Raw genomic sequence first — 27,996 nt, forward strand, 5'->3', positions numbered from 1 at the left:
ATTCCCTGACAGGTAGGCTAACCAGTGTGGATGAAAGTTATAGGGTAGATTAAGCCTATGAGTAATTTGCTGTAGGCTATTAAAATGGATTTCATAAATAAATAAATAAATGATCCTTAAATCTCAAACAGGTGTGTGAATAACTCTTAAACAATTTAAGTGACTCTGAAACCATATTCTGAGATCAGGAAAAAATTATTTAAACAGTAATTTTGATCTGAACTGTATGTCTTGTGGATTGTTTTGGCATTGTTCAATAGATGGCAGCACACTACATGTAGTTTACCTTTATTGCATTAATAAACTACTTTTTATACTGACCAACAAAAACAAACACATATAATCTATATTTAAGATGCTTATAGACATTCTAGGTGAGACACTTATATATATATAATAGGATATAATGATTCTCAGTGCTTTTATGTACGTCCACAGGGAAAGCAGTCACTTAATTTCTCTTTTTTTCTGTTTTTCTTAGTACAATGGACGTGTAGGCTATCTACTGTACAAGGAAAAGGTGTTGAGTGTGCGTGGCCATCCAGGTTCCTTTGCTCAGACATGAGAGAGAGAGAGAGAGAGAGAGAGAGAGAGAGAGAGAGAGAGAGAGAGAGAGAGAGAGAGAGAGAGCCTGTTCACTGCGGTCCATCCAATGGTGAGGAGCTGACTGAGTCGCTATGGTGACGGGATTGTTTCGACAGGGGCTGTGATGGGTTGACAGGTGCGTGACAGTCGCGTCTGTGCAAGCATGTACGCCAAAGGCAAGAACGGCGTGCCATCGGATAGTCAAGCCCGAGAAAAGTAAGTTTCATTGATCAGGAGGTGGAGGAGGAATTCTTGCGATCACATCTGCAGTCGCACACACACATTTAGACAGAGGAGACATATAAGACAGCAGCTGGCGCATGTACTACTACTGTGTGCTTCGCCTCTCAAGTTACGTGCTTTCTGCATTATGAGAAATAATATTAGATCACTTACTGAATCGTGTGGTCTGTATGATTATCAAAAATAATTGAGTTTCCTTCATCGTTCTTGAAAAGTTAAGGGCAGAATCTTTTTTTCTTTTTTTTCTTCTTTTTTTAACAGCGCGTAATTATAACTAACTCAAATTGTTTGCTTCCTTGTCGCTTATTTGTAACTCAGTGTTTTATGTATTTTACATTTGAGTGACCTTTCCAGCTGTCCATCTGAATGCCAGTTGGCTGTTTTTTCTTGTCTTAGACATTTGATTAATCGCTAAACAAAATAAGATTGGTTGTGTTATGTTGTTCTGTACCAGAAGGTATATTTAAGCATCAATCGTATTGATGCTCAAACCATTTCACAGTACGGTAATAGGGCGGTTGACAAATACTATGGACAACTTTATTTTCAACATCATGATTTTATGCTTAAATGTATTGATTTCAACATGATTGTTTTTTAGTGCTTTGAAAATGTATTTTATTCTCAACATCTGTTTTAAGGTTTCACATTCTTTGCTGTGTCCACTCTGAAAGGTTTACCTAGTTTTTTTTTTGTTTTTTTTTACTAAAAGGTTTTACAAATAAAGTACTGAACATCCCTTTTGAAAAGAATCATTCCAATTATGTTCATTCACATGAGACGTAGGCTTTATATACAATAAGCAGCCTATTCTATAAACAGCTGTTTTATTCTACATGGACATGGACCAACAAATAGTCCTTGTTAAAACCATATTTCTAAAGAAAATTCATAGTCAAAGATATAACTAAAGGTGCTAGGTAATGTGCTGAGGGTCGTTGTATTGTATGTTGAAAGTTGTTAGTCCTTTTGCAAGTCAGTAACATCTTAAATTGGATTAAAATTGCAAAGTGCTGCTGGCCGTTTATCTGTGGCGTCAGTTTAGACTTGTGTCTGGAAAACTTTAAATTTAGTCTATTCTTTTTAAATTTAAACAGAGAAGAAGTTGAATAATATGATTTTTTAAGTGACCTTAAGCACCCTCTTAACTTAGAAGTTGCTCGTGTTGTAAAGATCACCAAACATTGATAAGTTCACCCTTTAGTCCGATTTGTAAGCCAAACTCAGTTTGAGTAGCTACAACAGATTAAAACTGTCAAATAGCACTAGCGATAAGTTATTATTAATAACTCTCCCTTTGGGTTTCATACATATGGGTCCCAAATGAACATTTGCCAAATGCCAGTGAGTAAAATATGCCTTTTTTTTTTTTTTGAGTAAATAAAATGCCAGCTGGCATGTAACCTTATTAGGAACCGTAACATAATACACGGTTTAAATCTGACCCCCGCTCATGTAAGTGATCTGAGCTATTCAAATCAAAGACATGCAAACCATCTACTAAAGAAAACATCTGTGACAACATGTCTTCTATCAGCTACATTTGTGCATTTGGGAAAAGCTTTTATCCAAAGTGAATTAGCCTACATAGAATTCAAACATTTTGTTCATGCATTCCCTGGGAGTCAAACCCATGACCTTTGCATTCCTATCATCATGTTATATAGTGTTTGAGAAAAAAAAAAAAATATATATATATATATATATATATATATATATATATATATATATACTGTATGTATATATATACTGTATGTATATATATATATATATATATATATATATATATACTGTATGTATGTATATATATATATATATATGTATATATATATACTGTATGTATGTATATATATATATATATATATATATATATATATATATATATATATATTTCCGTTTCATAGCTGTTAAGAAATATTAATGAAATTATCATATACATTAATGATGAACAGTGATTTTCAAATAGATGTTTTCTTTGTATTTTCTGATGTGGTGAAAAGTGTTGTTTCTCTGTTCTGCAGTTATTTTCAGTATGTAAGAGAATGACTGGTGTTGTCGTTCCTGCTGCTGGAACAGTTTTCCTGCAGAGTTGTTGGCCTCTGATATTTTTCTCCATCATTGATATGCAAGCAGCATCACACCGGCCCTACTGCAAGGTTAAGCAAGCGTGACGGCATGGCTTAGAAACCGGCTAGGAGTCTTTCTCTCTGTCTTTAGCCTGTGTGTTATACAGCCTTATGTTTTCACATATCACACACACATAGTCTCCACGGTCCTTTAGTTTTCCCATGTGACCTGTTTGAAATCCAACAAAGTTAAGTGGTTTCTCCATTATTGTCACTTTGGTCTGTTTCTCCTGTAGTTGTAAACTAAACTAAGAGCTTCTGGTAAGCGTTTATGTTGTAAGTTCTTTTCCAGAGCTTGCTACACACATTTTCTCTCTGTTTTCATCTGCAAGATAAGCTGGCATTTCCTGTTGTCGTGGAGAAAGGCATTGTTTCTTGAGGTGTTGTGCAACATGCTTTGGACTACATCTAACTCCTGGTTTTCGTTCTGTGTTGTTCGTATGCCTGCTCAAGTCAAACACGATTTCTTAACATCTTCAAAAACATTAAATACAAATACTTGCTTTGTTTTATTTTGTTTGCATTGTCTTTGCTTTTATAAAATTATGTTCAGTTTTATTGACACGTTATGATGAATAAGAAAGCAAACCATATTTCTAGCAGAGCAGAAGAATTTTGGCCCAGTAGGCTGAGGAATGTAGCATTGTCCTGTCCACACAGGATATGAGTTTCATTTCTTACCTAGATGGCCTTTTCCCCTCTAAAATACTTTTGTTGTTTTTTCATAACTCAATTTCACCTGTTTTGAATCAAGTGGAAGAGCAGTTTTTTTATTATTATTCTTATGTCTTTCCAAATAATGATAGGTTTTTTTTTTTTCAACTGACAGCAGTTAACCAATTAACTAAATCTGCCATGACCACAGTTTGCTAAGAAATAGATCTACTATAAATTTGCAAACAACCATTAAAAAGTTTGGGATCAGTAAGATTTTAAAAAAGGAGAAAGATCTAGAGAAATTACCTTTTAACTATGTTTTTCAGCATGGATGCTTTAAATTGATCAAAAGCGACAGTAAAGACCTTTAAATTGTTAAAAAGAAACTCTCAGATTACTTATGTAACCATGGTTCCCTGAGTAGGGAACGAGACACTGTGTCTTCTAGTGGTCGCTATGGGGAATGCCTCGTCGTGACCCATGTCTGAAGCATACATTCAAAAAATACCAACAACATGTTGGCCGGCGACAGCCTATGACTTCACTACCAGTGCGACTATAGTATAAATAGGCACTGGGAGAACACGTCATTCTTTTTTTCGTCTGAAGCTTGCGTCCAAAGCATGGCAAGAAACCTAGAGAATGCAGTGTCTCATTCCCTACTTAGGGAACCAGGGTTACATAAGAAACCTGAGACGTTCCCTTTCAAGGGAACTTTAAACTGCATCCTCTAGGGGTCGCTATGGGAAACAGTATACCCACGCCACCATGCTGAGGGGAGTGCAGGTCAGAACCATGGCGAGCACTAAGTACCAACTCTTCCATTTCCATGGGAGTTGCCCCTAGGATGTAAGATGGCTGTCCGTGACACTATCCCTTATGGCCAAAGGCCTAGGCTACATGCCCAACTTACCTGTTAGGGCCTCGGCCCGGGGTAGAGCTGAAGGCTTGGAATCAAGAAAGATTCATTTAAAGGGATGCGGCAAAGAGTCTAGCATTTTATACTAAGTCTTGCCTGTCACACAGGGGCTACCGCTTGCTCTTGCATAAACTTGCTGAAGGAACTGTCCCAGCAGATCCCTAGTAGCAACAGCCTGTTTAGATGGCATCCGATGATGCATAGGTGGAGTGGCGCCCAAGATGAATGGGGCTTTTAACAACGAAGCAGGGCACGAAGCAACCGTGCGAAGCCCCCACCATATAGGATTTTAGAAAGAATGCAGAGAACTAGCGTGCAAACTTAATTTTAGAAAGTGCGCAAAGACTTCACGTGCACACTTACCATAACATGTATTTTAAATACTGTTCTAAGGGGGGGCTTTCGAGGCACTCTGAAAGAGCAGCTCATATATGGAATGGTGCCTCCCAAAACAATATGTTTGAGAGTCATCAACTCAATCTATGGTGATAATGCTGGAGTGCTCTGGGGGGAAAACAGAGAACTCAATCTCACGTGAGAGGAAGAGTAGCGCACTCAAAGGCAACCCTTTTTGGTAAAGGGGAGCGCTACTAAACTACTACGAGAACCGCCCAAATAGCCCTTCATGTTTAGGGAAGTGATGCTTGAAGTGTATTAATAAAGACACACTGGCTGCATGGAGCCCAAGGAACCAAGGTCTAACCAACTCAAAGAAAGGGAACGAAGCTGAGCGTGTAACCCTTACCATACAGGATTTCAGAAAGTGCGCAAAGTGCTAGTGTGCACACTTACATGGATTTTAGAAAGTGCACAAAACTGTTCAACGTGCACACTTACCACCATATGGATTTCAGAAAGTACACAGAGCTTAGCATGTGTACTTAAAAGCTTCTTAAGCATCGCAGTAGTTGCGGAACGCAACGGGAGAGGTAAGCCTAAATACAATCCTCTGAGGCCTATTAAACCTATGACCTGGCCGCATGATCCAGGAAGCATGAAGCCGGATCCAGGGCTACCATATTGGCTGGTGAAGTATCGACGAGTGAAATAACACTGCAAGTCGAGCACCCGGTTCTGAATCCAGCCAAGGTGGTGCTCACAGAGGACATACCTTAGAAAGGACAGAATCCCACAGGTCCCGGAAGAATACTGCAAAGAAATCTCTCAGAAGAATTATACACATAACCATTCATCCAGTAATACATATATATGACTGAAATAACCACTCGTTACAACCAAGGTATGCAGCGAAGAATTTGTGAAGCCACAATACACACAGCCTCGAGGCAGATGGGCTACAACAGCAGAAGACCCCACCGGGTACCACTCATCTCCACTACAAATAGGAAAAAGAGGCTACAATTTTCAAGAGCTCACCAAAATTGAACAGTTGAAGACTGGAAAAATGTTGCCTGGTCTGATGAGTCTTGATTTCTGTTGAGACATTCAGATGGCAGAGTCAGAATTTGGCATAAACAGAATGAGAACATGGATCCATCATGCCTTGTTACCACTGTGCAGGCTGGTGGTGGTGGTGTAATGGTGTGGGGGATGTTTTCTTGGCACACTTTAGGCCCCTTAGTGCCAATTGGGCATCGTTTAAATGCCACAGCCTACCTGAGCATTGTTTCTGACCATGTCCATCCCTTTATGACCACCATGTACCCATCCTCTGATAGCTACTTCCAGCAGGATAATGCACCATGTCACAAAGCACGAATCATTTCTAATTGGTTTCTTGAACATGAGAATGAGTTAACTGTACTAAAATGGCCCCCACAGTCACAAGATCTCAACCCAATAGAGCATCTTTGGGATGTGGTGGAACAGGAGCTTTGTGCCCTGGATGTGCATCCCACAAATCTCCATCAACGGCAAGATGCTATCCTAACAATATGGGCCAACATTCCTAAAGAATGCTTTCAGCACCTTGTTGAATCAATGCCACGTAGAATTAAGGCAGTTCTGAAGGCGAAAGGGGGTAAAACACAGTATTAGTATGGTGTTCCTAATAATCCTTTAGGTTAGTGTATATAGAATGGATCATACTAACCCACCATGGTTCCTGTGTTGGAGCACCACTCAAGAAGTGACTCAAAGAAGCCTCCAGGTCGGACCATCAGTAAGGTGGTTACTATGAAGCCATAGACCCAACCAAACATAATAGGTCCAGCATAGGAAACTTGCTGCGCCTTGTCTGGATCACATCTCTTATCTTGCCTACCTCCTTTTGACCCGCAATTCCTCCAACCCACAGGCAGGGGAGGGGCGCAAGCCTTGACACTATCCTTTTGTGCCCATTTATGATCCTCAGATCGAGAAGGGCCAAGACTAATGGGTTGTACAGGCTCAGACCTGGACCTTCATGGAACAAAGGATTTGAAGGCCACTGAGCACGCCTTCGCCTCCCTGAAATTCTCAACCACTGTCTCAACAGAGGTATCGAAGTTTAAAAGGCAAGATGTATCCTAAAAGACTTACATCTTAAGAGAAGATGCTTCTCCCATGGAGAGATAGCATGGCAGCTTCTCTTCAACAGGTGGCATCATTCTCATAACCATTCTCACACATCCCCTCGATGTTGGCATAACTAGTATGCTGGAATCTGTGGATGCAGATGAGAATGTTTTTTTTTATTTATCAAGCCAGAATGCAACATAAACAAAAGGAAATTACTGATAGGAAGAAATTTCCCATCAGATTCTTTCCATGTTCTCACCGCGATGCAATGCGCAGCATGCATTCAGCTCCCGTGGGAGATAAACACACTCCGCCCACTCACTAGATCACCACAGAAATCAAGTGCGAGCAAAACTGCTGCCACTAATGCATCGCTATTCCCGAGGGAGGCGAATGCAGTCATGCAAATGTTGTCTACAAACTTGGGTAAATGGTAAAATAACACATCCCCTCAGTAGTCTTGCAAATGCATCACAATGAGTGCAGCAGAGCGCATCCAACTCCCTCAAGAGCTGAACGCTTGCATTTACTCTTCACTAGATGGACACACACCCACAGTACATTAGCCGTGTGAACTACAGGTATCAGAGCAAAGCCTTGGGCAAGAAACATGCACTCCTAAACACTACACTTTAAACAAAAGTCAATGAAGATGGAGAAGACGTGTTCTCCCAGTGCCTATTTATACTATAGTCCCACCCGGTAGTGACGTCACACGCTGTCGACGGCCAACATGTTTTTGGTGTTGTATCAATGTATGCTTCAGACACGGGTCATGACGGGGCATTCCCCATAGTGACCACTAGAGGATGCATTTCGAAGTTCACTTGAAGGGGAACAACTGTTTCAAATAAATCCTGTTGAACTTTCCAGTTGTCAAAGAATCCTGAAGACAATAGAAAAATAGGATTAGCACAACTCTTTTCAGCATAATAATAAGATAAGAAGAAGAAATGTTACTTCAGCACCAAAATCGACATATTTGACCACACATAAAAGGTCATAACTAAGGATTAGTTAAAGATGTCAGGTATACTGATGTTAGACTCATGCACACAGTTTTGTAATCTGCCAGCTAATTTACAAATGTTTTTTTTTTCTGTTGTCCTCATGTCACTCTCCTTCCTCCTTTTCAGCTCTCATGATTAATCTTTTATGAGTTCCTGCTTTTCTGCCTCTCCTCTTTTACCCATCTCTATATTTGTCTTTCTGTGTTCATCCTCTGTTTCTTTCACTGTGCCTAATGTGTCGAACACGTAGGCATATTTGTCCCAAATATACAAATACACACAGGCAGAATCCCCCTCGAACTCTCTCTAATGTCTCTTGGGAAATGAGTCTGTTTGTATCTAGCGAGTGTGAGGCAGCCAGTGAGAATGTTGTCATGTCAGTTCATCTGTAGAACGGGGAAGAGTGCTGTGTTGATGGGATGAGGCCGCAGCAAGAGGTTAACGACACACGATGTGCTCATCTCGCTCTCTATTCTGTTCTGTCATGATTATCTCTTTATATCATTTCTCATATTGATCGTATTTCCAGTATCTTGAGCTGTAGTGAACAATTATGAGATCATTTTATTATTACTTGATTTACCTGGTCATTTTGTTTCACAAAATAAGTGCAGATGTAGCTGTCAGAGTTATTTATTCAGGCTTATGTATATGTGTTAATTTCATGTTTTTATCAATGGCCCATAAATAGCTACTGAAAACTGTGTTGAAGATAATCAAACTTGACAATTGTATTTAGGGTTTATGTAATTTATTATTATTATTATTTTATTGTATTGTGTATATTACAACTAAATTACAACTTGCTTGTTGGTTGTTGTCATTTTTATTGTTACTGTATATTTCTTTAATTAAGGATGTTTGCTAAAGCAGGCATCATTATTACTGCCCATTCTGAGAAAAAAAAAAAAAATTCTATAGACTTTGGAGGAGAAGGCCTTTTCGGTTAATCAAAACTACTTAGCAACCACTCAGAAATCCCTAACAACCATCCACAACACCCTATAGGAGGAAAATTTAAAAATCGAGTTCCTCCTAAAACCGGTGAAGTATGCCTGTGCATAGTATCTTTTAATCTTAGACTCTTGAAACCTGGTTTCTTTTCTGTTCTAGTTGGAAGAGTTCGGAATTTGTTCAAAAGAGAGCACAGCTGAAAAGTTCCTGGTCTCTGCATTTCTTTTCAATGCTTTGTCATTAGAATATGAAAGTTTGCTGACAATCTTCTCAGGACCCCCCGTCATTCTTCCAACCTCAAGATCTCTTCCCTCAAACTCACTTGTGTCTGATCTTGGTTTGCCAATGTTCCGAAACTCTTCTGTCATTATTCCACTTCAGCAGTCTTCTACATTGAAAGTTCTTCATTTCTTTTTTTTCTTTTTTTGTGAGTGTATATGCATTCTCTGTACATTTGAAGGTTGTTCGGTGCAGGTTTGTGTCTGCAGAAAGATGCAGGAGAGTGAATATTTTGTTTGCATTTGACTGTTTTGAAATGATAAATTTAATAGGATGCCGCTGGACTGTGCTGACTCAAAAGATTCAAAAGATTCAAAAAAATCAAGGGCTTCATTTGAAGGAATTTTACCAGTATAAAAAATAAATAAATAAATCATCATGGCAAAAATATGGAACTACTAAAAATGTCCACATTGGACTGTGAACTTAAAATGAAATGGTGAACTGAAGAATAATAGAAAATGACTTTCAGTGAATATGATGTTTGTCCAAAGTTTGTCTTGACAATGATCTCCAAACTGGGATTGCCTTATTAAATTCACTTATTGGTTAAAGGGATAGTGCATTCAGCAATGTAGATATTTTCTCTTGTGTTATATAAGGATATTCACGTTGCCCCCCCCCCCCCCCCCCCCCCCCCATAAAATAAAACTGAATGCTGACCAGATGCTAAAATGTCAAAAAAATAAATAAATAAATAAAACACCATAAAGTTCAGCGATTCCTTATGACTATATTATTCTAAAGCCATATGATTTAAACAGAAAGGAACAAATTAAAAATCAAGTGATTATTCATTGAATTATTTTTTTTTCTCTCATTTGTGCAATATTGAAAATACACGTTTAGAATAGTACTGAACATTTTCAGAATTTAACTTCAGGCTTTTAGTCTCATGTCTTTAGTCTTGACATTGTATTCCATTTATATTTTTATTAGTGTTTTTTTGCAGTATGCCATTCACCCTTTACTTCCACTGTATGAAAAGAGCAGTATATGCATTTTGTGAATGAGAATGTGTAAATTATGAATTCTGTAAATTTTTCATTTTAGAGTATGGAAAGATATATTCATTCATATAATGACATGACACTAAAAAGAAAGTTGCCTAAAAGTCTTCTTAACTTTCTGTCTCTGCAGGTTAGCTCTGTATGTGTATGAATATCTGCTACATGTGGGAGCTCAGAAATCAGCACAGACCTTCCTGTCAGAGGTAGGTGAACTACCTTTTTGCATTTTCACACCAAGATCTCTGTGACTGTAACTAAAATGCTTCTAAACACAAATCTATTTAAGATGCTGTAGTTTTAGAAGATAATGTTTACATGTAGGCCAGTAAACGGCTCCAGTGAAGCCCAGCTTAATTAAATTACACTGGTTACAAAACCACGCTTGCATGAGAAACTGAGCAAACTGTTTCTGTTTAATGGCATTGTCTCATGGAGATGCAGCAGGGGTCCGTAAGCTTATTTACACAGATTTTCATAGAACAAAGTGTTCACTTGCTCTGCTCTGTAAATTAATGCGGTTTATGTTATCAACATGAAGTTTTAGTTAGAAATAGCTGGTTGTGAAAGGCTTTAGATGACCCAAAACACAGAGTGGACAATTTAAGACAGGTTTGCACTGCAGACGGCAAGCACTGCTTTAACTTTTAAATCAGGGTCTGATTTAGGGACACTCAACGTTAATGACTTGACATTCTCTCAAGCTGTGTTTAGGAAAGAGATATTTATATCTGTGTCCATGACAGCTCGCTTGATGATGACATTTTCATTAACAAGATACAAATGAACAGTAAAAGCAGATGCAGATGAGTGCTGCAGCTCTTGAGTCAAGTCAATATTTGTGAATTACAGAGGAATAGGATTAGATAAATAGTGGAACAGAACAAAGAGAGAAGAGGAAAGACAGAGATAGAGACTGGCACAATCACAGAGGTAAAAAACACAAAGGCTGGCCCACCACTCAGACTTGAACATCAACAAGTCAGACACTGCTGTCGTGACTCAGACCGGTCTCTGTGACTCAGCCAGCCGCCCAGTCCATTGTGGCCGGTTTCCTTTGCGACTCTTGTCTTTTGCCACCCTGCTCATGTAACCAGTTCATGCTGGACTTGAACCCAAAAATAGCTGTAGCTCTCATGGCAATGTATTGAGATAATGTTGGGCACACCCTTGTTGTTTATGGTGGCTGTCGTCAGCACTTTAATGTTGGTAAACCCATCTCACATGGCCAGTGACTGAAACTGATGATCTCATCGAGACGGATGGTGTTTTCTGTTCCTGTTTAGTCTTTTCAAAAAGAGTTGAGGATGAGAAATGAGAAGGGTTTGCAGAAGCATTAGTGATAACTGAACTTCACTCAGCACAGCCTTTTACTGACTGATCCTACCTTAGCAAGAGAAGCGTTTGCTCTTTTTCTAAATCCTGTGTGTTTTGATAGTATTGAAGACTATTTATAAGAAATTATCCAATAAAATGTTGCTAGGAAGCCTCTTCTCTAAGGCAAGACACTACAGACAAAACTACTGTCTTTTTCATTCACTGGCAAATTTGGAAATTTTGATTCCATAATTTGTCAACTTGTAGACTGCTGGAAGGTAAATATCCAAAATATGCTTTTAACACTTTCCCCGCCAGCATTTTTTAAAGTTGCCAGCCACCGCCAGCGATTTTGATGATTTTCACTCAATTTTGATAGCCTCCAGTATATTTTTCTATATGAATATTTGAATATGCAATACAGCAAAATACAGAGATCAGAGCCTCTACTTTTAAACTAAAAAAAAATCTGTTTTATCCTAGTTTAAGGCATTCTTTTTTTATCAACACTTGAATATAGGTAGGTTTCGTAAAAATGCATAATTTTGAGCAAAAAGTTTAGAAAATCACATTTTTATCAAAAACTACATCTGGATAATATTCAGTACGATTATCAAAGAATAAATCCAGTAAATCGCTTCCCTCAACACCTCCAAAGCTTGCACAGACATATACCACTTCCTGGATCAACATTTTACATTTTATATGCTGTGTATAGCTGATGATCTCATTATTTTTAATATGCATCTGTTTACATAACAGATCGCTCGTTTCTCCATCCTGTTCATGTGTGTTTTTGTTCCGGAGGTTATGTACACATTCAGAAGATGTGTAATAGCACCCCAAGTCTATAACAGTGTAAACATGAAAAGCCATAAAAATTGTCAATGGCAGGGGAAGAGTCGTCTTCTAAATGACGAGATAACTCGTCAATGGCGGGGAAAGAGTTGTGTTCATTTTATTATAAATAACACTTTAGTTTTTTGTGTCTGTAGATTTCAATTAAAATGCACATATATACAGAGTTAACATTGACCTGATTTTTATTACATTTTATTTAAATTACCTGATTTATATTACTTTATATTACCTGATTTATATTACAGTAATTTCTGATTCGTGGAGTGATTAAAAGAGATATATCCAAAATCTCCTCTGTAAAAACTCAAAACAAAGTAAAAACCTTTAATTCTAACAAAATAAAAACTCTTTCTCTGCCAACAAAATGAAACTGAGCCTGGCTTTATCCAATGTTCAGATTGCTGTTCTGGAAAATGCATGGAAATTAGTGAATAATTGAATTAGATAATGCCTCATTTACACATATAAACATAAAATAATTTATTAATAGAAAAAAACAATTGTCTGTTCTTTGGAAAGTATGGTGGCATCTACTCACCTACAGTATAGTGTCTTGCCTTAAAATTTCCAATTCCTTTCTAAGTCATATTCTGCCGAGGAGAGCAGAGCTTAGTGAAGTGTCAATTTCTTAACAGAATTTTTATTAATGAAGTCATAGACTGAGTCACACTGAAACTGTTTTAAACAGATGCCAAGTAACAGTTTTATCTCTCAGATTTATTCTGGGCACCATGTTTTACTCAAAGTTCAGCTCTCCATGGCAGAACCTGTCCTTAATTATGTTTAAATCACAAAGGGAGCACAGGTCGACTTGTCACTGAATCTTTATAACACTTTCTTTGTTCTCTCTTTAACTTGGCAGATCCGATGGGAGAAGAACATTACATTAGGAGAGCCGCCTGGGTTCTTACACTCGTGGTGGTGGTAAGGAACTATGCTTTAAAGTTTCTTTAACATGATTTCGGAAAGACGGGATTAGTGTGCTAAAAGTGTTTTGAGTTATAATTATCAAGATAGGAATGATAGATTCATGGGAACTCTAGTTAAAGGCATCTATATTTTCCTTCAAATTTTCCTTGATCTTTTGACATGTAAAAGGTGTTATTGAAACCAAGCCCAGGAAACGACTTGTTTCCATTTTTGTCACATTATAACGTCATAGTGCAACAAAAGGCCACCTCTGCAGAATGAGATCAATGACTACTTCGACATCATCGTGTCTTTGGCCCTGCCCACTGTGAGTTGTAAAGGAGAGAGGAGCAATACAGGATAACTGGACTAAAAATAACATTACCTTCCAAAGGATCCTGCAAATGAGCTGTTGCTTTTCTGGAAAGAGGGTGAAGCCTTTACTGTTCCTGCCCGGGTTACTAAGGCAACAAACATCTGTTTGTTTTTGGTTATAATCATCTCTTTGGTTATTGTGTAAAAAAACACAGTTCCCTAAAACACAGTCGGTTATGTCTGCGAACATAAAAAGGTGAATGTGTATCAGTATATTAGATCTATGAAATGGCGCCTCTCAGGCATGCCGACAACAAACTACACAACTCAACCAGACCTCGCCCGCAGATATTTTTTATGCTCATGCCTTGGGGTGAATTATTTAAATGTGGGATATGGTGACGTACACGTTCCCTGAAGAAAACCGAGGACTATAATTGAAGTTCAGAAACAGAGCTTACTGTACTTATATAGAGAGAAACTCCCTTTAGGATTGACTTTGTGCTTTGTAAATTTGCTGATATTTTTCATGCACAAACAGAAACAAAAGAAACCTGAAAGTAAGTTAGTATTAAATTAACATGAAGTATAATAGGACCCCTTTAATACTAAGGTTTTTATGTTCTGTATATGTTCATTATGGAACATCTTGTTGTCTGGATATGCACAACACAAAATCCAGGAAAAATGAACAAAACCAAATAAAATACTATATACAAATATACATATGTTTTTACAAAACAAACAATAAAAATACCTTTACTGTCATTTACTGTGATTCTTGCTGAATAAAAAAAAAAAAAAAGAATTCTCTGTCATTTTTACCAAGTTTGTGTGAAACATAGACATATCTAATTATAATGGTATAAAAATCTTGCAATACATTTGCGAAACAAACATTTCCTCAGGGAAAACTAATCCCATCCAAATTGGCTTAATTATTAGCTTTAATTAACTGAGAATAGTCATTTATTTCCAGACAGTAAGTTCCAGGCAGTAACAGTCTTTTTTATATTATATTGTACATCTTTTATTTCAGTGTTTTCTGGGACCTCTACTGTGCTGCTCCTGAGAGGAGAGAAACATCTGAGCACTCAAGTGAAGCCAAAGCTTTTCATGACTATGTGAGTATAAATATGTGTTCTCTTACAGTGAGGAGAATCATGATTTGGTGCAGGAACCACATTTTTAATGGCTGCTGAAAGCAAGAACCCAATTTTTTAAGATAAATTAAGGAGACATTCAGAATCACTAATAAACCAATAAATGCAGTTTAGTGTTTTGTACTATAAACAAAATCAGTATGAAACCACTGACCTGTCGAACAGCAGTTACAGCTAGTCTCTGGAGAAACCTTGCAGGATAATGGTGAGTGAGTGTACAGCTCATAGCAGGAGAGGTAAGGTGAGCAGGAGGGGAATGGAAAGTGGCAAGGATGATAAATTGGTGGTCCGTGCTGGAGGCATTAGCAATGATGTCATACATTTGCGGTTATCTTGGCTAGAGGGAGGAGGACACCTTGACCTATTCTGAGTATGTGAGAAGGAGAGAGGAGTAGAGAGCAATAGGGAAGCATATGGAGTGAATGACAGAGTGTGATTAGATTAAAGGCTTGTCTATAAGAAACAATGACTCATTTGGATTAGGTCAAAATCAGCATAATAGCCTCATTGTTCCTCTAATACATTGATTAAAACCACAATGACTCCACCTACAAATCAGGTACCTGTTTGTCGGCCACAAATTATGTAGACCTCATGATCAGAATCACTAAGATTAACTGCTTACCAGCCACAGTTCATTACGGTAAAAGCCTTCGCTTTTAATTCATGCTCCAATCATGTGAAGTGCCACACTGGTTCTCATCCATGCATGAAATGTTAAAGACACGTCATTAAATCATAAAATACTTGTGTTTGGCAAGTTTCATTAAAGTAAGCCATCAGTCATATTTCCAGAGGTGTTTTCAACTTAATTAATCTATGTTTATAAATGTATATATAATTAAATATAAAAAATATTATTCAATTGCTTCACTTAAAGTAATAGTTTGCCCCAAAATAAAAATTATGTCATCATTTCCTTACCCTCAAGTTGTTTCAAACCTGTATGAGTTTGTTTCAGCTGCTGAACCAAAAGAAGATATTTTGAAAAATGTTGATAACCACCAATCACTTGACGGTAGCCAATGACTTGAAAAAAAATTTAAAAAAATAAAAATACTATGGATGTTAATGGCTACAGTCACCTGTTTGGTGGTTACCAACATTTTTCAAAATATCTTATTTTGTGTTTAACAGAAGAAAGCAATTCATATAGGTTTGGAACATTTTCATTTCAATTTGTAATACATTTTTAATGAAATAACTTTTTTTTTTTTTTGTAAAATATGTGGCCTCTAATATTTGTATGCTTTTTAGCAAAGCAACAGTAATGATTATACATAACACATATTTAAATATTCTCACTTAAGATACACATCCAAAATGTAAATCTTGAAGAATGATGCGGCGACTCACCCCACATTGATTTCCATCGTTTAAAGGTACAGTTTGCAGGACCTGCCACTAGAGGGCGCAAAACAATAACAATCGCATGGTTTGATGATGCTAAAAAGGAGCGTGGAATGATGGGATTTGTTGTCTTCTACCCAACAATACAGCAAATATAGTTTGACAGTAAATTATCAAATTAATTGATTACTGTTTAGTCAGATGATATGAAAACGATTACCACTTTTTCAACAAATATATACACTCGTGTACATTCAAACACAATAATTGGCCATACATAGCAAACGCTAGTTCAATGATTTGCGCGAGTAGATTACATACAAAGTCAATGCAAAGACGCGATCAGACGCATCCTCGCGCGAGTCTAGAGACGCGTTGCCCCACGTTTGATGTGTATGCCCCATAATACTAATCTTGTTGATCGTTAAAATAGCATATGTTTTCTATAAAGGTACGAATCAAAACAACTCACCTGTCGAGTAATACACAAGCGGGAGCGGCATCTCTTTCTAGTTGAAGTTTGTCGTGAAGCTCTCTCCATCTAGAAAATGCAACACCGATATTGATCCTCGCTCTTTGTCTCCTCTTGTCCCAAACTCTTCTTGGGTCGTTTGGTTGGCCCGTACGCTTACGTTTACGGGAGCTGTCCTTGTCGACAGAACCAGCAGCAGACGGTAATTATGTTCCATAAAATAAGTAACACAATCCACCATAAAACGTGCAAGAAGAAGTAGATAAGGAACTGCTTCAAGCAAGCTAGTGGTTTGCTGGACGCTAGACACTACTTCAGCATTTGTCCACGACACTGTTGTCATGTGGTTTCTATGTCAGTAAAGACGGTAACAAAGGGTAACTAACGTCATTGACAGGCGACTGCACTGCCCCGTGTCACTGTTTAGAATGGGAATTTTCTCATGATTTACAAGTAGTTGAAAACATTAGAGATATTGTTAGTAATCAGCTGGGCAAAATATATAACACTAGCCTAGTGGTTTTGGGATATTTTACTGCAAATATCTTACAAATTGTACCTTTAACTGCCATTTTTAGCATGGAAACATTGCCTGCTGTGCTGTAAGTGCTCTTCAGATTATTCTCTCCTGTCTAAATGAGCACATTCCATTTCCCTGGCAATCATAAACACACTCTATTTTTACCCACTCTTTCTCATTGTTTGTAGAAAAAAAAAATCCTCAGCAGACAATGACAGGTACTATGTTGCCTTTCTGTCATTTAACATTAATGGAATGAAGTTTGAGACTCTGGGGATCAGTTGATTTTTGTCAGTGTTATTTAGGGCTACACTTTGCATGCTCTTTTCCTTCAATCAGGAACAGGAAGGAACAGTTTGCCTTTTAACTAGTTCCAGTGCAGATAATCATAAATTTGAGGGGTTGGAATAGATGGCATACAATTGTATCAATACAATACATATTGCTGAATCTTCAGTGTATGGTGAAGTGTTACTTTTGTATTAAGTTTCCTGTATTTGTCATTACTTTTGTCAAGATTGTTAGTGCCTAAATAGATTTAAGAATCAGGATATTTTTGTTTTGATCCTTAAATCAATACGTTTATATAGTACTTTCTCAATCTCATTATAATTGTTAACATAAATAGTTAAAAAAGTATCTCCTTATTTATTTTTTTGTTATAATTAAACATAAGAGATCACACTGTTTACACCAGTATAGCTCTTAAATAATCCAGAATAAACTACTAAACTATCTTTAAATGTAACATATTCTGGTACACTATTAGGCCACACTTGTGTCGCACTCTGATGCATCCTGGTCACTACAGTGGACAGCTATTTGCAAGCCATTTTGAACCATTTAAGATGTAGCATCATGTCAAAACCACCAACTGGTGAACCCCAAAAATGTTGTCTACGATTCCATTTAATTGTTGTTTTTTTAATCTTTTTTTTTTTTTTTTAGATGTTGTATAATATACTCAAAATGGCAGCAGGAAAAGGGGAAGCACCGTGTACCTCGGCAATAAGTGTTAAATAATTTTATTCTCAGACAAACCAGACAGGTACAAAAAAATATTTTTTAGAAATAGTTTCATCCAGATTTTAACAATATTTTTCTAATATTTCTGTCAGTAGACGTCATGCACCAAAGGGTATAGTTCTGCCTATGGGCCTAGGTATTTTGTGTTTTATTAAGGTTATTATATAATTTACACTTGAATGGTTTTATTGAAAATAAATATTAAATACTCTTCAGATTTGATCATTTATTTAAATGCTCACAGTCTATATTTATTTATTAGGTCATATAAAACTGTAGGCATGTATACATACTGTATGAGTGCAGATATATGTGTGCATGATTGTGTTTGAGTGTGTGATGGGAGGGTTTGTGTGCTTGTGTGTGTTTGTATTTGTGCTCGCATGTGTATGAATAGCACTTTTATCAGACCACATGGCCATCCAAAGCGCTTTACAAGTTGCCTCACAGTCACCCATTCACACAGTCATTCATACACTGACTGCGGTGTCAGCCATTCAAGGCGCCATCCAGCTCGTCGGGAGCAGCTGGGGTTAGGTGTCTTGCTCAAGGACACCTCGACACTTGGTCAGGTGGAGCCAGGGATTGAACCACCAACCTTCTGGTTTGTAGACAACCTACATGAACCACTGAGCCACTGCCGCCCCAATCTACAAGTGATTTTATTAATCAGCACCATTTAATAAACAGGCAAATCCTGAGCATATTTTGTTCCAAGTTCTGATAAACCTTTCACACAATGTCTTTACATGAACATCCTTCATATTCCCTATTGATGTTCTCCTGTCTGGCTTAGGGCTAGTCTCTTCTGCGCTTTCATTTTCTTTGTTCTCACACAGAGTAGAACACAAACAGCAGCAAATTAAACATGAGAGAAAGAGGGGATGCACGGCGGCATGAAATAGCTTATAATATTATGCAGCCTATTCAAGCATGATAATGAAGATTTTCACCCCTGAATGGAGAGAGATATTTTACACAGTGTACCCACATTCAGAGTTTAGATTATTGCTGCCACACTGAATAGTGTAGCCTACATATGCTTGTTGATCCTTGTTTATCTTAAATGTTTATCTCTTGCACCAAAATCTTTGGGTGTTCAAACTTATTACTTTAAAATGTGTAAACTCAGTGACTATAATACAACCCGAATTCCGGAAAAGTTGGGACGTTTTTTAAATTTTAATAAAATGAAAACTAAAAGACTTTCAAATCACATGAGCCAATATTTTATTCACAATAGAACATAGATAACATAGCAAATGTTTAAACTGAGAAAGTTTACAATTTTATGCACAAAATGAGCTCATTTCAATTTTGATTTCTGCTACAGGTCTCAAAATAGTTGGGACGGGGCATGTTTACCATGGTGTAGCATCTCCTTTTCTTTTCAAAACAGTTTGAAGACGTCTGGGCATTGAGGCTATGAGTTGCTGGAGTTTTGCTGTTGGAATTTGGTCCCATTCTTGCCTTATATAGATTTCTAGCTGCTGAAGAGTTCGTGGTCGTCTTTGACGTATTTTTCGTTTAATGATGCGCCAAATGTTCTCTATAGGTGAAAGATCTGGACTGCAGGCAGGCCAGGTTAGCACCCGGACTCTTCTACGACAAAGCCATGCTGTTGTTAAAGCTGCAGTATGTAATTTTGCATTGTCCTGCTGAAATAAACAAGGCCTTCCCTGAAATAGACGTTGTTTGGAGGGAAGCATATGTTGCTCTAAAACCTTTATATACCTTTCAGCATTCACAGAGCCTTCCAAAACATGCAAGCTGCCCATACCGTATGCACTTATGCACCCCCATACCATCAGAGATGCTGGCTTTTGAACTGAACGCTGATAACATGCTGGAAGGTCTCCCTCCTCTTTAGCCCGGAGGACACGGCGTCTGTGATTTCCAACAAGAATGTCAAATTTGGACTCGTCTGACCATAAAACACTATTCCACTTTGAAATAGTCCATTTTAAATGAGCCTTGGCCCACAGGACACGACGGCGCTTCTGGACCATGTTCACATATGGCTTCCTTTTTGCATGATAGAGCTTTAGTTGGCATCTGCTGATGGCACGGCGGATTGTGTTTACCGACAGTGGTTTCTGAAAGTATTCCTGGGCCTATTTAGTAATGTCATTGACACAATCATGCCGATGAGTGATGCAGTGTCGTCTGAGAGCCCGAAGACCACGGGCATCCAATAAAGGTCTCCGGCCTTGTCCCTTACGCACAGAGATTTCTCCAGTTTCTCTGAATCTTTTGAAGATGTTATGCACTGTAGATGATGAGATTTGCAAAGCCTTTGCAATTTGACGTTGAGGAACATTGTTTTTAAAGTTTTCCACAATTTTTTTACGCAGTCTTTCACAGATTGGAGAGCCTCTGCCCATCTTTACTTCTGAGAGACTCTGCTTCTCTAAGACAAAGCTTTTATAGCTAATCATGTTACAGACCTGATATCAATTAACTTAATTAATCACTAGATGTTCTCCCAGCTGAATCTTTTCTAAACTGCTTGCTTTTTTAGCCATTTGTTGCCCCCGTGCCAACTATTTTGAGACCTGTAGCAGGCATTAAATTTTAAATGAGCTAATTAAGTGGATAAAAGTGTAAAATTTCTCAGTTTAAACATTTGCTACGTTATCTATGTTCTATTGTGAATAAAATATTGGCTCATGTGATTTGAAATTCCTTTAGTTTTCATTTTATTAAAATTTAAAAAACGTCCCAACTTTTCCGGAATTCGGGTTGTAACATGTTAACACATTTTAGCTTGACAGAATGATGGGTAGCTTCTTATGTATGATTTTTTTTAAACAATATTGTGGCTATATTGGGTGTAAGTACTCAAATAATAAAATTACAAAAATATACTCATTGAGATTACATAACAGCATATCACCTTATTATATTATTATGTTTAATTAAACTAAATTATATTATAAATATGTTGAGAAATAATACATATTCCTATAGGTTTATGTTTTTATTCATATTATGGTGCTGAATAACATTTATCCTAATAACTCCTCTAAAAATAACTTTTTGTTCATGTTTTCCATCTATATCCCATTGCTTTTACTGATTTCCCCTGTGTTGTTTGGGCCAGTGTGAAAGATGATCGGCATGATGGTGAGAATCCTTTTACCATTATTGTGTATTTAATCTCAATATGGGCTGATGCACAGAATCTGAGCCAGGGTACTTTTACACACAATTGAATTTGTATGCATACACATATTCTCAGAGGTTCCTGTAATGTCTGGCTGGCCGTGTTCCAGAGGCCGAGAAGTGGATTCAGGGTAGAGTGAGTTAACAGCTGGGATGGGTGTTCATTGTGGGTTAACTGAAAAACACTGTTGTCCTGAAGTAACCCCCTCAAACACACACAGAAGCAAACACACACTGGTTGGTTAAAGCTTGCCATCTGTAAAGCAGAGAATGTTTCCAGCAGAGAGAGACAGCAGGAGAGGAGATGTGGCGAGGATGACCTCATCACTGCATTAGATTAGACTGCAGATATTGTGGGAAAGGTTGCCTGGTGGTTATAGGACTGCATCATTACCCAGGAGGCTTCTGGCTCCATCCTTAACACACAACCAGTGCTCCAGGTTGTGGTTCTGAATCTGATATTGTGCTTGAATGGGTTATCACAGAATACATTAAAACAAAAAGTTTTAGGGCCATTTTTGGAATACTGCAAACGACACAAGTGCAACAGTGAAACATGCTCACATAGAAAAACAACAGAAAACTGACAGTGGAATGCAAATACTGTACACATTAATTGTGAATGTCTGCTATCCCGTTACTGCCACTGTAATTTCCATGTGCCATGTGCAGGCACAATCAAGGTTTCCAGATGCTTTGTTTTTGCTCCACCAATAAAGCGGTCCTATAAAACTGTTGAGATTTCAAGCAATGTGTAGCATTCCTGAATGAATAAGGGTTGCTGAAACAGTAAGCTGAGCAAAAGATTCAGTGACTCGCACAAGCTGTATCCCAATTCAGAGGCTGAAGAAATGTGTAGCGGAAAGAATCAGTTGAGTGAAAGATACAGTGACTCACTTACAGACACAAACTATATGTTGAAGTACCTTAAAGATGTGATTTTATTGATAGTTTATACTTTTTATTGTGTACATAAATGTACCAAGGTGAACATATTTAGACAGGTTGTGAACCCTGCTTTGCTTTCAGTTGACAGTAGATTCACATCCTGTCAATAAAGTGGAAAACAGTAAAAGTCACATATTCTGTTCGGGACATAATACAATGTACATATTTACTTTCTACCCTATAAAAACATATCCAATTGTTTATTGTATTGTTTTGGGGTAAAACCTTTCTGGATTTATGTTTGGTTTGCTCAAAAAGTGTCCAATGGTATGACGGGGGATGAATGGATGTGGGGAGCACACAAGAGTCTTCCTTCCTTTCTGTATCACTGGTATATTTCATGTTGTTATATTGCTCTGTCTGTGTTCTCGCCTCGGCTGGTTTAAAGGCTAATCTAACCATCATATACACATGGCTCAGGTTCACGTGTCACTATAATGTATCTCGGTCATCTCTCAGTGGAGCTTATGTATCGAGTCACATACTTAAAAGAACAGCTGCGAGAATGACTGAGATTATAAAAGTTGCTTGTATTTTGGATGAATGTCGGTGTAAGTTTGATGTATTTCAATAGTTGAATCTCTCTCAAGTTAACTTGTACTGTTTGGTTACATGAACTGAATTCCAGTTTTCCTTTACCACATTCATCTTCCATTCAAGAGTTCTTAAAGACTGTATCTAGTGTTTTCTTCTTCTCTCTTTTGATCTGAGTAGATTTATTTCTCTCTCTGAATGTGAGGAATAGGGATGTTGTCCTGATGCAGCTGATGAGAAAGTCTAGACAAAGGGACTTGCCATTCTACCCACGTTTCTCTAATGAGTAGAGAAATAAGTCCCTACCCAGCCAGCCACTGGAGGAATCTCTTTCACACACACATACACACACAAACACACACACACACACACACACTCAGTCTGACTTCCTCCTTATTGCAGACAGAAGGAGCAAATCTAATAAATATGGAAATGTATGAACTTAGAGACAGAGCGAGCTGCTGCAGGCTTAAACTTTTAAAATTTGGAACACATTGGCTGTGTATATAGTACAGCTGTTTCTTTACAAAGTAAAAAACATTAAAAATGTACATTTACAGGATAAATGATTTCCATTGCACTTGTTTGTACTATTATACATTTTTTAATAATTGTGACTGGCCATATTTGGACTTGGAGTATTCTGAGAGAAATACCAATCAATTTGGTGCAGTGTCTGTGCTTAAAATTGGACTGTGTAATCATAATTTCCCTTAATTTTTGTCTTTTGGTTTTTGGGATGAAATGCATTATGACCCAGACATATTTTTTCTAATTGCTAGTTGCTATTAAGTACTGTAGACTACAGATGGGATTCATAGTCATCCAGACAGGCATCAATAACCCCTGAGGTTCACAGCACAGATAACTGCCGTGAGTGTATGTAAGGGGCAAACAGGGGAAAACAGTTGCTTCTGTTCCATTTCCAACAACTAGAAAGCCTAAACCACCATAGAAACTGTAGTACATCAACACTAGTGCTGTTAATTATTCAGTGGACAAAATGTGTTTGCCAGAAAGGGCAACTTCTCAGTGTCTATGTCTTCCCACTGTTTCATATTTCCTCTCATTGTCCAAGCCTTAGGTTTGTGTATGTGCATGTTATTGCTAGAGGGCTGTTTAATGACATCTATCTCTGTGCTGTCACCTCTGCTGCAAATAGAAGTTTCTTTTAGAAATATTTTATGCTTGTTAGTGTGCCCATGTATTTTAGTGCAGTGACTTTTTTATGTGACTTTGCAGTGTACAGTAACTTGCCTAGCCATAAAAAAGAGCAGCAATTATTATACAGTGCTGAAAAAAAGTCATTTTTGCTGCTTGTTTATTGCTCTGGTATTCAAAATGTCATTCATTTTCAGGTTATTTATAACATGCATATGTTTTTTATCAAAGTGATATGTAACATCCGACTCCTGTTTAAAATCTTCCTGTGTCCTTTATGTTGTTTTTCTTTATGAAGATATTTGAGGGTATTTCCTCTGAGTTTTGTGTGTGTGTGTGTGTGTGTGTGTGTGTGTGTGTCCTGTAGAGTGCTGCAGCGACACAGAGTCCAATGATTGGAAGTCCTCCTGGAGACGGTATGCCTTTGCCCCCTGGATTTTTTCAGGTAAACACACACACTTTTTATATGTGTATGAGGTATTGCATTGAGACATACGATTTGTTCACACATCTTACTAACCTCATTTGAAAAAACTAATTTTCAGAATGTATTTTTATTTTATTTTTTTGGCTAAAGAGTGTCCTATCCTGACTAAGATATTTATCACTACTTATTTTATATATTGTTTTTAACTTTTAAATAGTAAATTAATTGAAACATTATTTCATTGAAATATCTTTTTCATAAAGGTCACTGAATGACAGTGCTTTTTTTACTGTCTGAAACACAACAGAAGAGGAGCATGGAAGAAATAAATTCAGATAAAAGCAATGAGAAATTCTTTTCTGCTTCTGTGACTGACAGTTGAACCGGGAGAGATGTGCTGAGTCACGAGAGATTATGAATGAGTGGGCAATTAAATATTTATTCAGGCCAAGAAAACTATATGTGGATGTCTGTAGCAGCAGATTATGCGAGGATTTCCACACTTTCTTTTTTAATTGGAAAGAGGAGATGTGTGTCTTTTCAATTACTTGTTCAATTGTCTGTTATAATGTGTTATATTTAAAGGAGGATTTCGAGTGCATATACTGGAATGTGTGTACATCTGTGATAATGCACCAGAACATACATTGATTAACTGTCAGCAGCCGGTCTGAGAGCTGCTGTCCTGCCTGATGTGTATTGACAATCGCTCATTAATAGTGTTAAACTCAGATTCCCTAAGAATCCAGCTGTCAGGTCTAACAATACTTTCTTCAGTTGTCCTCTCTTACTCACAGTTTGATCCAGTTTTCTTTTAACCACCCCTCCGAGATATCAGCTTTGAATTTCACAAATACATATCTGTTGAAATGCAGCACTTTCCTTTGTACTGAACCCAATGTGAATTGCTGTTTGCAACCCATTTTGTGTGATGTGTTTGAGTAAAACAGGATAGCTCTTCATTAGAATTTGATTTAGCGATGAAAAGTGTAGAGTCACTCAATAGACTTACTGTATTACTGTAAACACTCTTTTCCTGTTTTTATATTGAGGTATGAATTAAATCCACAAACTGTACGTTGAACTACAGATGTAAAATACAGTGTTACAGTGTTGCCATCTGGTGGTGTGATTTATGGTGCCACTCAGTTGCTCTGGTGCTGGATGAAAAGGGAAAATTGTTGAGTGATGTACTGTAGGCAGACTAATTTAATTCATTGTTCTGTGTCCTTGGGTTTCCTCAGCAGTTTATGTCTCCTCGATACCCAGGTGGGCCCAGAGGCTCTCTCAGAATACCCAGTCAGGTATTTATGTATTCTATTTTCAGGATCTAAAGTTTTCATTCAGTGCATGATAATGACTGTTACTTGGTTTGAACAGGCTTTGGGCCCTGGGAACCAGCCCCTATTACCTAGTGGGATGGATCCTACAAGACAGCCAGGTATTTCAAATGCTAACAACTCTGTAAATATGACAGATCAATATGATCAAGTCCACCTCACCATCTACCCTTTGTGTGTTTGTTTATGAAATGTTTTTTATTTGAAATTGACAGAAATCCTCCCAAATTTATAGAAACTGTGCCTGTAGATTCTGTAAACAGCTGTAATAATACATCAAACTATGAAATATGAAACCGCTTTGCTTCCGTTCCCATGTGTAAGGCCATCCCAACATGAGTGGGACCATGCAGAGGATGACCCCTCGAGGAATGGTTCCTATTGGACCACAGGTGAGTTATCCATGGATAATTATGTAAATTTGTATAAGCATGTTACAGTGCTCGCGATCTTAATTATAATGTTGTGTTTTTGGGTATAACTGGTGTTCCAGAACTATGGTGGTGGGATGAGACCTCCCCTAAATGCTCTTGTGGGACCTGGGATGCCTGGGATTAACATGTAATTGTATTCACATTACAGTCTATTATCATTCCATAAATACTCCCTTTAAGTCAGAATCCCCATTATACTACTTTATACAGTTGTATAACACTGTATATTTGTATACTGTTGTGTAAAGGGGTCCTGGAGGAGGAAGACCATGGCCAAATCCACCAAATAACAATTTGGTTAGTTCTCAAGATGGTATGTGATAACTGATCAAAAGTCTTCAATCCCAAACAATATAAATACCCATTCTTTGTCCCTGCAGATCCCTTATTCATCCGCTTCTCCAGGCAGTTATTCGGTAGGAAATGTTGTCTAAGGTTTTTTTTTTTTTTTGTTACCTTGTCTGAGGTATCTTTGGGTAACACACTCGGGCTATTTGAATAAGCAGAATCAGTGTGTTTGTAGGGTCCCCCAGCAGGAGGTGGCCCTCCAGGAACACCCATCATGCCAAGTCCGGCAGGTAACAAATACTTTTAAGACATTTTAAGTCATCATAGGGAAACAAAAGGATTCTGTGAAAAGCTTTGTTCATGGCTTCTAAAATATCTTGATTAGGTCAATTTCTAAAAAGACTACTAATGTGTGATGTACAATATTGATTTTTTTTAGAGTCAAACAACTCAAGTGACAACATGTACAGCATGATCAGCTCAGTCCCTCCAAATGGAAACAGACCAAATGTGAGTCTTGGTAATTTCTTAAAAATGGACATTTAAAATGTATTTGGTTTTCCAATAAGATTTTTCCTTTCAGTTTCCATTAGGTTCAGGTTCTGATGGCCCAATAGGCAGCATGGCAGGCATGGAGCCTCATCATATGAATGGTTCATTAGGTAAGACAGATTTAACTGACAGCACAATGCCAAATATAATATATATATAATAATGTATATATATAAAATAATCAATTTATGCATTGAATACTTTAAAGTATCTTCCTTTTCCCTCCATTCAACAGCAGGATCTGGCGACATTGAAAGCCTCCCAAAGGTATGGGGTGTTTCTGTACTGTTTTGACACATTTAAACAGTTACAACCATTTCTCTGAAATTCATTTGTGGTTTCTGTCCTCAAACTCAATGTTCACATTCATCAGAGCTCCCCAGGAAACCTCAGCTTGAATAATCAGCCTGGCACACCAAGAGATGATGGAGAAATGGGTGGCAACTTCCTCAACCCATTTCAGAGTGAAAGTGTATGTATGCAGAAAGCCTTATCTATAGGATCATTTGTGTTAAATACAGCAGCAGCTGTCAATCAAACTACCTTCCTATCTTGCAGTATTCTCCAAACATGACAATGAGTGTGTGAAAGGACAGCACAGGAGTTACGTTTTCACCGTGTTCAGCAAAAAAACCCAGGATCTTCTCAACACCGGCTCTTTGATTTTTTACTCATTTTGTCTTTGGTGAACTATTGTGAATTACAGTTACGTCATCCTACACTAAATCTGAATAAACTTAAGCAAGCCATGAAAGAAAGCTGAAGACACCTTGAAGAAACTTTTTCACGGTTTATTTTTTTCTCCTGTTTGAATTCACACAGGGCTCAATCCATTTTTTAATTACTAAATCTTTCCAGATTCAAGTTTCTGTATCTTTTTTATGTAAATGTTTTTGCTTTCTTCTTTTTTTTCTTTTCTGTGGTATACAGCACAGCTGATACCCAAAAAAAAGCAGTTCCTTAATAAAATGTTT

At 37.6% G+C, this 27,996-nt stretch overlaps 1 protein-coding gene across 2 annotated transcripts; it reads left to right on the plus strand.

Annotated features, from left to right (window-relative positions):
• The first annotated feature begins 635 nt into the window (after positions 1-635).
• On the plus strand, positions 636-27,986 carry ssbp2a (single stranded DNA binding protein 2a). 2 transcript variants are annotated; one of them, XM_059550185.1, is made up of 17 exons: positions 636-801; positions 10,374-10,446; positions 13,281-13,342; positions 14,682-14,766; positions 24,349-24,426; positions 25,653-25,712; positions 25,789-25,849; positions 26,073-26,140; positions 26,242-26,309; positions 26,431-26,479; positions 26,563-26,598; positions 26,706-26,760; positions 26,910-26,980; positions 27,054-27,132; positions 27,258-27,289; positions 27,396-27,494; positions 27,581-27,986. In XM_059550185.1, exons 1-17 carry the CDS (start codon positions 749-751, stop codon positions 27,608-27,610), a joined length of 1,059 nt encoding a protein of 352 aa, XP_059406168.1. In that variant the 5' UTR covers positions 636-748; the 3' UTR covers positions 27,611-27,986. The 2 variants fall into 2 exon arrangements, with proteins under 2 accessions (XP_059406168.1, XP_059406169.1); XM_059550186.1 differs by having other exon boundaries at positions 25,656-25,712.
• The last annotated feature ends 10 nt before the right edge of the window (positions 27,987-27,996 follow it).

The sequence above is a fragment of the Carassius carassius genome, chromosome 5 (assembly GCF_963082965.1).
Source record: "Carassius carassius chromosome 5, fCarCar2.1, whole genome shotgun sequence".
Classification (NCBI taxonomy): Eukaryota; Metazoa; Chordata; class Actinopteri; order Cypriniformes; family Cyprinidae; genus Carassius; species Carassius carassius.

Coding starts and splice junctions, on each gene's coding strand:
- ssbp2a (XM_059550185.1), top strand. CDS start 749: ATGTACGCCAAAGGCAAGAACGGCGTGCCATCGGATAGTCAAGCCCGA. Junction 26,480..26,562: donor ATCCACCAAATAACAATTTG/GTTAGTTCTCAA, acceptor TTGTCCCTGCAG/ATCCCTTATTCATCCGCTTC. Junction 27,290..27,395: donor ACATTGAAAGCCTCCCAAAG/GTATGGGGTGTT, acceptor CACATTCATCAG/AGCTCCCCAGGAAACCTCAG.